This window comes from Cydia strobilella, chromosome 10, assembly GCF_947568885.1.
Source record: "Cydia strobilella chromosome 10, ilCydStro3.1, whole genome shotgun sequence".
Taxonomy (NCBI): Eukaryota; Metazoa; Arthropoda; class Insecta; order Lepidoptera; family Tortricidae; genus Cydia; species Cydia strobilella.
The window spans coordinates 12,495,868-12,510,016 of record NC_086050.1 but is presented as its reverse complement, the minus strand read 5'-3'; the positions used below and the strand labels follow the sequence as shown (position 1 = coordinate 12,510,016).

General features: G+C 40.4%; 1 protein-coding gene across 1 annotated transcript; it reads left to right on the top strand.

Moving 5' to 3' along the window:
- Nucleotides 1-8,051: 8,051 nt before the first annotated feature.
- On the top strand, nucleotides 8,052-13,855 carry LOC134744945 (uncharacterized). Its single transcript, XM_063678892.1, has 3 exons — nucleotides 8,052-8,106; nucleotides 8,437-8,800; nucleotides 12,955-13,855. Exons 1-3 carry the CDS (start codon nucleotides 8,052-8,054, stop codon nucleotides 13,853-13,855), a joined length of 1,320 nt encoding a protein of 439 aa, XP_063534962.1.
- The last annotated feature ends 294 nt before the right edge of the window (nucleotides 13,856-14,149 follow it).

Genomic DNA, 14,149 nt, shown 5'->3' with positions numbered 1-14,149 from the left:
TAAGTAACATTTGGTCACCTTAATATTAACAAGTATAGGTAAGGTCAATGCGGCCAAATCGAGTCTAAAATAGGGACTAGTGTACACGACGTTTTTTTATTTTCAAACAATAGTACCTACATAATTGATAATTATAATTTGCTGATTGCTTTTAGTTTCAGCAATCGTTCAGTTAGTTTCACTTCTCATTTAATTTCGTTCTATAGAAAAGTGAATTTCGAATACAAGAAAACAACGGCAATTCTATTGAACTCATTGGAAGTCCCTAAGTGGTTAACCAACATGACCCAAATGACCTTTGGCCATAAATATCACTATTATACAATGCGTTAAACGGTGTGATACATAACTGATTGCCACAGAAAATATTATATTTATTATGAAATACAGAGGGCCTACCGCGAACCACGTTCGACGTGTTGCCTCTCTGTCGCACTTGTAAATTTGTACGTAAGTGTGACAGGAAGGAGGAGGAGGAGGTTCTGATTCCGCACAATGTTGCTATGGGCAGCAGGAATGATTAGGTATTGACCGCTGTTTATTTATAGGTTCATGATACATACCAAGTACCAACAGTCATTGATTAGCCATACTATTATAAGTACCATGTACACCTATTTTACAAGCTTTTTTATTAACTTGCTATGTACCTAACTATGTAGGTATGTTTGTACGGGCCAAATGTTGCAAGTTAAATTAGACCCACTTCCCGACTGAAAATTTGCTATGTATGTTTGCTATCTTGCAAGTTAGATTTGACCCATTTCCCGACTTCCATTGAAGCTGAAGATTTGCATACATATGTAAATCGGGTGACAATGCAATATTATACGATCGAGCTGATCTGATGATGGAGACAGGAGGTGCCCATAGGAACTCTGTGATAAAACAACGAAACCTAATTGTGTTTGGGGTTTTTAGAATTGTCTCGTTGAGTATTAATAGTTGCCTGTGAATTTTTTTTTATCGCTGACTGTATAGAGATAAAAGCTTGTATCAAAATATATTTTTTTGCAAACATTTATTTTTAGTAGGAAAAGGCGCGATATTCAAATTGTGTATGCAAGATCGAACCATTACACCTACATCTGCACGATACTTATAAAATGGCATTGACATAAAATTTTACTACTTATAGTTATTTATGTTGCTGTTTTATGTTATTTCTATTAATAGTAAGTGGACACCATTGCCTCTGGGTGCTTGGAACTCCAGAGCTGTTATTTGCGACTTCATTTTGATTTGTCAAAAACATGGAAAATACTCAAAATACATTTAGGAAAGTCTACTCCTAGAAATTTCATTCTCTTCTTCTCTTTAGTTAATAGAGGAAGTTCCTGATAAACAGTAGCCTACTGGGGCCTCCCTCATGCAGCCAATTGGGGCAGCATTCATAAAACATGGCGACTCTATCCACCAATAGCAAAACAGTATTGAGGAAAACCGGTAAGAATTTCCCTTTTTTCGTGTAGTAGCAACGAATTAGTTGTTTATGATTGCAGCCAGATTGATACCTACTGCGTTAAGTATATTAATGACAGGTTTTTTTTATAAGTAGGGAGCTAACGTAAAATTAAAGTTTTTATATTTAATATTTACATGCTAAAGTCGAGGGTAAATGCCATGAAAAAAAATCACAAGGAAACTAGTAAGACTATTTACAAAGGCAGGCTCTAACCAAAACCGCAATAGGTTAAAGTTGGCTCGATGGAAAAAAATAACGAAAAACTTGTCTCATTTATTAAAAACTGTAGTAGATGTCATATATTAAAGAAAAAGTGACGAAGCCCTCCAGTGGTGAAGGCCGGATTCAAACCGGCGTCTCGGCGAAAAAAAAAAACAAATCAAAATATTTAATAAAATAATTTGATTTGTTCCCAAACTTGTTCATTGTCTAGCTAAGGTGGGGTAAGACTATCACCGGGATAAGACTATCACTTGTATAGAATCCTCATACTGTTTGTCTTGCCGAGCAAAATAAACTAGTCTTACCCCACCTTACCTTGCATAGCAGTATAGTTTTAGTATAGCTCATCTCACAAGTATATTTTCAGGGTAATTCAAATGACAGGCAAAAACCCACGCGACGGCCATACTCGTATATAGTCGCATATCTTTCGTTTTCTTCTAATTTCTTGTTTCTACGCCCCCACTTAATCAAAGGGGGGCTTTGCATGGCTGTGTCGCCGCCCTATCAGGTATGGGTAATTATTTGACAGTTGACAACTGTATTTTGGTTGACATTCCGCTGTTCTCTACGTCGACTAAATTATTTTTCTCAAAAATGGACGGCAAAGTCGACGTTGCCGGTTAAAAAGTAGTTCGCGAAGTGCGTAGTTTATGGTCAGTCAAAAAATTAAAAAGTTAAAAACATTGCAGTCTCGATTTCGGGACTGCAATGTTGCATACAAATTCCATTATTTGTCGAGTTCCAAACTTTTTAAAAGTTGAAGTGGCCATATCAAATGAAGGCATAGGTCCATTAAACAGCCAAACAGATGATCAGTACTTATTATTATAATGTTGGTACCGCGACTATTTAGGTGTCTCAAATAGGTTGGCGTATTTTCAGCAGAAAAATACACTTCCATTTTCAATTAAAAAAATTAAACGGCGGCAAAGCAAATCTTTTTACTTTTTCTGTGAAAATATATACATAAGAACGTTGCTTCTGTAAAATATTTCTATTATATTTGCATTTATTGCGCCATTTTTGAGAAAAGCACTATATATGACTCGGCTGGAAGGCTACTTGCTGGCTTCGGATTCAATTAAACGGACTCCCAAGGTCGTCCGTTTAAAACGAATCCTCAGCCAGCAAGTAGCTACTTCCGAGCCTCGACAATAATGTACTATTCAGAACGTGCGCGACGCACTTATTGTTACTTTATATTTTATATATTTTTAATACCCATTGTTTTTCTTTTCTGTAAAAATACACTAAACGAACCAGTCGTATTTTAAACATAATATTTGGTCCTTCGAACCGGATTTCTATATGTAGGTATGTTCTCTAAAGGGTCTATAAGTCACGTCGGAATTCCAACTGTCTGGTTCATTTATTTATTTATGTAGTAGGTAAGTAGCGGTCACTCGACGCCATTGAAAACCATTTCATACAACACTTCGCTAAGGGAATACTCAAGTGCCCGGGCTGAGTGCAAAGCGACTGACAAGCACTTGGAACTTACCACAGCTGTTTTATTTAACGATATGACTCAATCCTTCTTAGAACTCCATTGATGACATGAATGTAAAATTTTCCTTATGACTGCAATAGTCTAAGAATTCGTTTCATAAGTATTGCGATAAGAAGTGTGTTATTCGATAGATGTCGCTAGCGTGCCTATAAATAATCGATTTATCAACGCGTACATACTGTACAATGCAATAACGACCTACAAGCATGGGTGTAAGATTTAACTTTGCTTAATGAGTAATTTTTTACTTCCGTATTTAACTTTTCAATCAAAAGAGTAGAAAACGATTTGCACTTGTAAAAAATACAACTGTTTCAATCATTTCAATCTAAAAGTGACCCCTTTTTATGAAACCTTTGCCATACGAGAATAGCTCTTAGCGCATTGACTTAAGGTCTCCACGATTAATCATCCGACATTTAACAAGGTATAATGGTTTGAGCGGTGAGTCAACGCGAAGGTGGAATTTAATTAACGACCGCATAGACGCCACGGCCTTGCAAGGCTGCGTTTGCGTCGACTGAAGCTAAATGCAGTTAGGGACCACTTGACTGACAGGTCAACTTGGTTAATTTTTAACCGGTAGTACATTAACACCTATTAATATTTTTGTTTCTTTGTTTGTACTTTTTTTGTACAGACAGCAGCAGAGAAGCTATATTATCCCTTGGTGCTCTACTGTATTGCTTCTCTGTGATCAAAGGGACATAGGTACTGTATATGCAAAGGCTGATATTTTTAATCTGCACAATCGCTTCTGCTGCTGACTGTACAAGATTGTACCTAAACATCTTGTTGTGACAAACAAAAAATGAAATACTTTTTACCGGGGAGCATAAACATATTTCCTAGTTTTTATTTCTTAGAATGTTCTAAACTGCTAAATAGATTTTAATGATTGCGGTTTATCGATTTCTAGAGGCTAGGTTTTATTCTAAACATAAAATACAAAATGGCGGCTGTGAAATTGAAAATTATCAACGACAAAAACGTGCTGCGTGTGAGAAATGTAAACTTTCATGGGACATCATTTTTCATACGTAATACTATTAAATTAACCTACCTACTGGTCCAACTGTCAGAGGATTTACCAGTTTTAGGATCAACTACATTTCAACTTTTTTTTTTCAACTACATAGCTAGATTAGTTAATAGTTAAAAATAATTGTCTAAAGTTACCCCACCTGTCACCCTTGTCACGGTAAGGACACTTGGTATATTTTATTTATAAAATTGTACAGATGACGTCATCAAGTTAAGAAGATGACGTCTTTTATACTCGTACCAGGAACAATGCGCCAGTATTAAGATCATCTAAGAAAGAATAACTAACCTTATTTAGGTAGATAACCCGTATTCTTAACAAATATTTTGTCCGTTTATTAGGATTAAGAGGTAGGTATATAAAACACGTTGTTGGGCTTAACAAGTGACACATCCACTCCACCCATCATAATAAAAGGTATGTAATCATAACTTAGATTTATTGATATGACTCTATTACTTTAGCATTGGTTAGGTCATCGAGGAAAACTTGAAGGTGATCTTACATGTCAATTTATTTATGCAGAGGTGGGTGTTAATTATAGTGATTACATACCCACCTACGTTTTTGCTTGTTTTCTTGCTCGTATATATCTCGTATACCTACTTGCAGATATATGTGTTTCAGCGCGCAGATATATGTATTCGAACATGATTAAAGGAAATGAGACTTGATCTGTTAAGAATTTACAATAGATATAAAATAGTACCCAATTCTAACTCCAAACTAACGACCCTATAGGGGTCGGTTGTACAAAACCGTCAGTCACTGTTAAAGCGTTCGCTAAATTTTATTGTATGGGAAGTTCCATAGATCTCTGCTGCGTCACGTTGATCAAGTTAGGGACAAACTGAGCCCACTTACGCAACGTATGCAATGCATTATGAAATCTGGACCCTTAAATTTGTATGCTTGGAATCATATATGTCATACGCAACGCAACGCATGACAAGTATGTTTCTAAGCATAAGTACAAATTTTAGAGTCCAGATCTCATTGCATTGCATACGAGTACGTTGCGTTGCGTGGGCTCAGTTTGTCCCTACCTTAACTGTGGTTGGTGCAACTGGCCCTTAGAATAGTTGTTTTCATTTAAGTATTGGCAATTCCTTGAAGCTTTGATTTAGGTGGTCAAAAGTTGAGCTGACCATTGAAAGATGTGAGATAATTCCTTATTAGGTATCGGCCTAAAAGCTATATAAAGCCTAGAATTCTAGTAATTTCACGAACGGCCGACGTTCACAGACTATTTATGAAGAAATCCTTGGAAACTGGTTTTCTCTTGGCAAATACTAGGGATACCTTACTTGAGTACATAATGTGAATGCCAATCGGTGGATTTGAACGGGGGTTTCGATACTTAAGCTTAAGGTAATAACATTTGTTAGAACCAAGATGATAGTATACCAGACTGCGACACTTGTGACACTTTTCACGCACGTCTGTCGTCTACGCTACATTTTAGGCATAACTTGGCAGGATAAAGTGACAAATCAAAATGTTCTTGAAAAAGCGCAGCTGCCCAGTCTTGCCGCTCTTTTCAAACAGAGACGCTTGCGGTGGCTGGGTCATGTGCACCGGAACCCTCTAGAATACCTGAATACCTCAACGTGTCTTGCTTAGTGCAGTTGCGTATGCTAAAAGGAACGTCAGAAGACCGATGCTACGCTTGAAAGACTGTGTTAAGCGAGACATGTCAGCATTTGACATAACCCTCCATGCCTGGGAAACCTTAGCTGAGGAGGAAAACATCAATATAACGATACCTCATATGCTTAAATTCGCCTAGCTGTTTGGGTTTACAGATGGGAAAGAATCGCACAAAATGAACCTACCTTTTACGTATAGGTAAGTCAATGTTTATTGGGCGAAAATTTGCAAACCATCATTCCTTTTCTATCCTTCTTACATTTGCAAATGAAGCGCAATAGCACGACTTCCTGTGAATAGCGATGTACACGTGCAATTAAAATATCAATGGAAACCTGAGCAAGTGCGAAGTTAATTATTCACGTGGCAGCCCTAAGATTAAGCAAATTTGCGCGCTTAGCCGGTGACTCACGCTTAAGTACTACACACCGCGAACTACGTCTTGTACAGAGGATATTACTTTGGAATTGGTTGGATACGGCATTTACCGAGGCACAGAAATGTAGGTGGTTATATCCTGGTCCTTAATCTTATTCGATGGCGCCGTTTAGATAAAGGACTTCCTAGTGGCTACACCGTTTCCATTTTAGCCAAATGACGTCCACGATGGGACAAAAATGAAGAATTTTTACAGTTCCTTTACCTAATCTTGGCGAGATCATGTGAGCTTTTTGACGAGCTTTCCGTACTACGTTTTCATTGTAGTCACTCAAGATCCTTTAGGCCAAGAGTTCCCAAACAGCGGGGCGTCAACTTATTACAAAGTGGGATTAGGCACTGCAAAGGAAATATTCAGATGCTGCATTTCGTCTTCGTCTCTCCTTCCTTTATTATACAGTTCTCTCATAAAAGGAAACGAACACCCTTGAAAGGATGTTCTTCCCAAAGCCTCGTATCGTGGTAGGTCTGATTTTAAAGTTACTTATAAGATAATCTCCGACGAAGGGCGGCCGTCCACCCACTCGCTCGCGGCACGGCAATTACAGACTCGGAATTCTTAGTTGCTTACCGAGACAGGCAACACTGACGTTCGTTCGGACCAGTATAAGGGCCACCACGGACATTTAAATTCTGAGCTGGATTGTTTATTGGCTCTGGTACCTAAGGATCAACAAGTATGATATCCATGTTCACTGAAATCTGGGCTCTATACTAAACTGGTGAAATCACTTCGTTAATCTATTTGATTCGAGCGATAGAGCGGTAGATACCTAACGAAGGTTTTAAATGTTCCCAGTAGGGTGGGTAGCTGACAAGGGAACCGACAGGTTCCTTTCCCATAAATAATTACATATACCTATCTGAATTTACTTTGTTCTTACAATTTAAAATTTGTTTGTTGTACCTCTAAGAGCGTCTTATGATTTAAAAGGTTGATTCACCAATGCTGCATGACGCGGATCGAAATGAAAAATTTGACAGTTCAACACCAGCTTATGATTCTTATGAATCTGCCTAATTGCGTATACCTACACATTGTTATAGATCTCATGGTCACAGTTACACTGGTATGTTGAACGTTCGACTTGTACGTAAGCAATATGAATAGAAGTGCATGCGAGTGGGCGCGATACGAATCCGCGGCGCCGACGCTACCATATCCGTCTTGACTTGAGAATAGCCTGCCTATTCCATTCAAAAAGCAGTTTGTCCTTAGTATAACTTGAACTAGCCCTGAAAATTCTCAGTCCGTCCGCCCGTTTGGTGATTCAACAAGGGTATACCTATCTGAGAAAGCCTATACTGCTACTGAATACTCAAGATAAGTGGAGAAAAATCGGCAAATTAACATCTTCCGTAATTATCCGTAACTTAGACCACTGTGAAATGATTGTGGATAAATTTTGGCATTTGCTGGTTCGTGTTAGGTGATGCTTTTGACAGTGCTGTCACCCTGGATATTCTTGTATGTATGGAGTGTAGAAGTGTGGCGGCCTGGTTTATCTGGCCTTTTTGGCCTTTTTTGAAGCTGAAGCATGACGTTAAAAAACAATCGCTGATTTTCCGTGTCATTTGAATGTTATTGTATTTATTTGATAATTATAGGAGATTTGTAATAACGGGAAGTTTGATTCGACTCCACCAGTAGATCTCCTATATTGGTGACGCCGATTAAAACAGTATCGCATAATAAATATTACAAGGAATCATAAAAAATGACGGATGAAAACAAGACCTACGTCGGATACGCTTCCCGCGACCCCTTGTGTGGTATGTAAAGTCACTGTACGCACCCCATCGTTTTGGCCAGAAGAACCTGCATTATGGTTCTCGCAAACGGAAGCCCAGTTCGACCTCGCCGGAATATCAAGTGACACAACTAAATTTAATCATGTCATCGGTCAGTTGGAGCATAAGTACGCCGTAGAGGTGAAAGATATTATTAGCAACCCACCAGCTAACAATAAATATGAAAAGATAAAATCGCAGCTCATATCGAGGATCTCCGTGTCTAAAGAACAAAAGTTTATACTATTAATGAAACACAAAGAGCCAATAGAAAGCCATCACAATTTCTACGACACTTACGCGCGTTGGCAGGTGAGGACATTCCGGAAGATTTCCTGAAAACCGTATGGATAAGCCGATTACCAGGCAACCTGCGGGCGCTTACTACATCCCAAATCAAAGCTTCGTTAGAAGACTTAGCTGAATCAGCGTCCAAGGTACAAGACGTCGCCCCTCAGGCTCTGCAGGTCCATGCGTTGGGTAGTACCACTCATGGCACGGAGATATCCGAAATTGCAAGACAAATGACCGAACTCACAAGAGAAGTTGCTGCCTTAAAGGCTGGAAATCCTCCGCACACATCAAGATCTGGTTTCCGCGGCAGTCGAGCGCCGTTTATGTCTAGCCGCCGTCAGGAACGTTCCACGTCGAGTCCCAGAGATCAATCCATATGCTGGTACCATAACCGATTCGGCATAGAGCTACCCGCTGTACTAGGCCTTGCGGTTACCCAGGAGCGGAAAACTTCAGCGGCAGCCGAAATTAGCGCCCAACGTCTGCCATATTAAACTGGGCCACCTTTTTGTATTGGACCATACCTCTAAAGCACTTTTCCTAGTAGATACAGGCTCAGACTTGTGCGTATACCCGCGCACATTAATTAGAGGAACTCGCGCAAAATCTAATTATGAGCTTTTTGCTGCTAACGGTTCAATAATACACACATACGGCTCGATACAATTACAACTGGACCTGGGGCTCCGTCGGATTTACAAGTGGAATTTTGTTGTTGCCGACGTATCCAAGCCGATCATTGGCGTTGATTTTCTGGCATTCTACAATACAGTAGTCGATTGCAGAAACCAGCGGTTGATAGACAATTTAACGACGTTGTGGATCACGGCCCCACCCCAACCGTCAGCAGAATCCATCGCATCAGTGAAAGTAATGTCAGGGGAGTCGAGCTACCATAACATTTTGTGTCAGTACCCTGCTATTACACGCCCAGCTGGCATGCATAGTACTCCCAAGCATAATACCATGCATCATATTCGCACTACACCCGGACCGCCAGTTTCAAGCAGGCCGCGACGCCTTTCACCAGATCGCCTGAAAATAGAAAGAATTTGAAGCCATGCTCGAAATTGGCACAGCTAGCAGGTCCGAGAGCTCATGGTCGTCCCCGTTGCACCTCGTTCCTAAAAAGGATGCCGGCTGGCGCCCATGCGGTGACTATAGAGCCCACAATGTATTTTCAAAAGTTGACCTCGTCAAAGCGTACAATCAGATTCCGGTAAATCCCGATGATATTCCAAAGACCGCCATTATAACCCCCTTTGGGCTGTTCCATTTTCCGTACATGACTTTTGGCCTCCAAAATGCTGCACAAACGTTCCAGCGATTTATGGATGAAGTGAGGTTTTGACTTTTGCTACGGGTATTTGGGGGACATCTTAATTTTCTCCTCCAACACAGAAGAACACGAACAACACCTTCACGCGTTATTCCAGCGCCTGCAAGATTACGGTGTCCTCATTAAGGTAACTGCAGGTATTAAGGGGGTCCTTAAGACAATTTTAGAATCGACCAAAGTTTTTAAGTATACAGGATGCCCTCAAATATACTTTTCCATTTTTATATGCTAATATATTGTTTATAAAAGGTAATTACTAAGTTACCTGTACCTACATAAAGTATTATGATGTAAAAAATATTTTTTAAAGTTACTGAGTCGATTGTTGCTATTGCCGACCCATAATAATCGCTGTGAAGCTATTAACGATTTTTAAGCAGCTATTACCGATCGTGACAAGAGAAGGTATATGCCCAGCAGTGAGACGTATATACCTAAACTGGTGTGGTGACAGTTTCCATAGTAGATTCTCTCTCTCCTTAGCAATTATTATTCCCATCTGATTGTGGGGTCTGCTTTTCTTGTCTTTTCTCTCCACTTCGCACGATCGGACGTGTCGTCTACTGAAACGTCGCAGGCCCTCATGTCTTTTGCTATGGTATCTGCCCATCTCATCTTCGGTCTTCCTCTTCCTCTGGACCCAGCAATGTTCAGATCCATAGCAACATTCCCGATGTAATCAGGAGGTCTTCTTTTCACGTGTCCAAACCATCTCAGTCGACTCTCTTGTAGCTTATCGGCGATATCACGTACTCCGAGGCTACCGCGAACGTGCTCGTTGCGTATCTTATCAAGCCTCGTTACTCCGCACATCCACCGAAGCATCTTCATTTCGGCGACTTGGATGGACCGGGCATGGCTCTGCGTCATAGCCCATGTTTCACTCCCATAGGTTAGAACCGGTAAGTTTCCATAGTAGATTAATTTGAAAATTTCTAATATTTTTATAGGTAGATTGAAATTTTCTATTTCAAATATGAATGAAAAATTTCCAGAATTTTCTAGGAACTTTCACGCTTTGCTTAGTTTGGAGAGATTGATCTGGGACAGTTTGAGTGTGTGTATTTATAATAATAGGTACCAAAAGTAAGTATGAAATTAAATTACCTATATATCTACGATCGGTAATAGCTTCTTATGGTTGCTGTTACCGATTTCTATGAGTCGGTGATAAAATATGTAAGTACGAAAATAAAATGCATAACCGACTCATAAAAAAAAATATTATTTTTATTTAATTGACCTTGTAACTACAAACCCGTTTGTAATTATGTAACATAAAAAAATATAAGCATATGTACGCAGTTTCAAGTAATAAAAAGTTTCACATGAATGTTGCACCACACAACACACAACATCGGTGCTCCAAAAATATCATATTTGTGGGTAATTCTACAACGCTAAAATAAGAAAACTAGATAATAATGTGTATGTCGGTAATAGATTTTTAATAAGACTAATTGTTTGAGTTTAAACGGGTCCATAAAAATACTTGTGTTGGTATGTTATAATAATATAAAATAGTGAAAAACTAAACATTACGTTGTGGCCATTACCGACTTATGGATCGTTGATAGCTGCTGCCACCAAAAGTGGTGAAGCTATCACCGTCCTATTTTAATTTAAAGTTTTATGGTTTTAAAAGTCTTTTTTTAGATAAATTGTGATGTAAAAACAAGAATTTACAATTGAATGAATACATTTAGCAATAAAAAGTAAAGTACAGTAGTCAAATATTTTAATAAATGTCTTAAACAGAAAAGTCACGTTCTTACTTGAAAGTACAAGCGCCAGTATGACAAACCCTGCGTCCACGCCACCCGAGTCGTATATTGCATATTTTATCTTTTTTTCGAACTACCACTCAAAATAACGTTAAACTACCCGATACCCAAGGAACAAACGCTTGTGAAAATTTATCTACCTACCGCTGAAATGGTTCTGGCAACGAAAACATATCTAATAATTACTTAAATAGATCGGTAATACCTGCAGATTTTCGATGGGTCGTTGATAGCTGCGTTTACCTTAATACAGCAAAATGTGAATTTGGAGTGGCAGAAATTACTTTTCTCGGCCATTTTTTCAGCCCAAGGGATCCAACCCCTCGAGACCAAAGTTCAGGCGATGTTGGATTATCCTGTGCCTAAAAATGTCCGAGAACTCCGCAGATTCCTTGGCATGTTTAATTTTTATCGGAGATTCGTACCAGGCGCTTCAGAACTGCAAGAACCCTTAAATGTCGTACTGTCTGGCCCAAAGAAGAAACCTACGCAGGACATCGAGATGACACAGGAATTGGTGAAAGCTATCGAGGCATGCAAAAAAGGACTTTCTCGAGCTGCTACCCTAGCTCATCCTCGGACAGACGTTGAGTTGGCCATCCATACTGACGCCTCAGATACCTCTATTGGTGCTATACTACAACAACGAGTAACACCTGGAGCTTGGGAACCTCTAGCATTCTTTTCTCGTCGTCTGAAACCCTCGCAAAAGAAATATAGTCCATATGATAGAGAACTGCTGGCCATATAGGACGCTATCAGGCATTTCCGTCACATGGTTGAAGCCAGGCCATTCACTATTTACACGGACCACAAACCCCTGACTTATGCTTTCTCCTCAACAAGAGACAAATGCTCTCCTAGACAATTCCGCTACTTGGATTTTATTTCCCAATTTAGCACAGACATACAATACGTGGCAGGGAAGCTAAATGTTGTGGCAGACTGTCTGTCCAGAGTGGAAGAAATTGGTGGTTATGTGATTGATTACAAAGCTCTGGCAAATTCTCAAGACGGAGATAGAGAATTACGTCAACTACTACAACACGGCACAGGGTTGAACCTAAAGAAACTGAGAATCCCTGACTCCGATACCGAAGTGTACTGCGATGTCTCAACAGCATACCCGAGACCATATATAACGGAAACTTTCCGGCGAAAGGTATTTGACGCAGTACACAGCCTGAGCCACCCAGGCGTAAAAGGAACCATCCGCCTGGTAACGCAAAGATTCGTTTGGCTCGGCATCAGGAAAGATTGCCGATTGTGGGCTAGAGAATGCGCAGATTGCCAAAAGAACAAAATTTCACGTCACACTTCATCTCCCATCTCATCATTCTCCACTCCATCTCATCGTTTTTCACATGTCCACATGGACATAGTAGGGCCATTACCCTTTTCTTGTGGTTTCAGGTACTGCCTCACGGTCATCGATCGCTTTACGCGTTGGCCTGAATCATATCCATTGGCCGACATCACCGCAGAGACCTGTGCACTAGCCTTTATATCAGGCTGGGTCGCCCGCTTTGGCTGTCCTACAAAAATCGCCACGGACAGAGGCAGACAATTTGAATGCGAGCTTTTCCGAAGTTTGGCGGCAATCCTTGGATCCGAACATCGACCAACAACTTCTTACCATCCGGCGTGCAATGGAATGATCGAACGTCTCCATCGACAGTTAAAGGCAGCCATAATGTGCCATACCAACACGCACTGGGTAGAAGCTTTGCCGTTGGTACTCCTCGGAATCCGCAGTGCTTGGAAAGAAGACATCCAGTCTTCGGCGGCAGAGCTCGTATATGGCGAGCCATTGCGCCTACCTGGTGACTTTTTCAAGCCTTCAGAAAACACTCCAGTGGACTACTGCAATTTTGTGGCCAGACTACGCAACCATATGTCTAAAATCATGCCAGTTCCGGGCACTCGTCACTCGCAGAGGCCGTTCTATATCCCGAAAGACCTCAGCTCCGCAGATTATGTTTTTCTACGACATGGACCTGTCAAAGGATCACTGGAATCACCGTACACTGGCCCATATAAGGTTTTGCATAGAGGAAGCAAAACATTTAAAATAGTGATAGCCGGGAAAGCATGCACTGTCACTATAGACAGGCTCAAGCCAGCGTATATGTCTGAGGATGATTGGGGAAATCTCAGCCACAGCAGCGCTACGCCTAACACGCCATTGATTCCGCAGCTACCCGCATCTGCTCCCAATAATCCGCCGCTAGAACGGGAACAAACTGCAGAAAGAAGAACACGTAGCAGCCGAACCGTACACTTTCCGCCCCATCTGCTTGACTATCGACCGTAGCAACGGTCTCGGCGGGGGAGTAGTGTGGCGGCCTGGTTTATCTGGCCTTTTTGGCCACACGTCTATGGTTTTGAAGCTGAAGCATGACGTTCAAAAACAATCACTGATTTTCCGTGTCATTTGAATGTTATTGTATTTATTTAATAATTATAGGAGATTTATAATAACGGGAAGTTTGATTCGACTCCACCAGTAGATCTCCTATAGAAGTAATGCACGTTTGTGGCAATGAGGTGGGATGATTTACTCGTAACTATAGAGTCTATTCGGAAAGAGAAGAGTCGTGGAATGTAT

Coding starts and splice junctions, on each gene's coding strand:
- LOC134744945 (XM_063678892.1), top strand. CDS start 8,052: ATGACGGATGAAAACAAGACCTACGTCGGATACGCTTCCCGCGACCCC. Junction 8,107..8,436: donor TTCCCGCGACCCCTTGTGTG/GTATGTAAAGTC, acceptor GCGCGTTGGCAG/GTGAGGACATTCCGGAAGAT. Junction 8,801..12,954: donor AGAGATCAATCCATATGCTG/GTACCATAACCG, acceptor TTGTGGTTTCAG/GTACTGCCTCACGGTCATCG.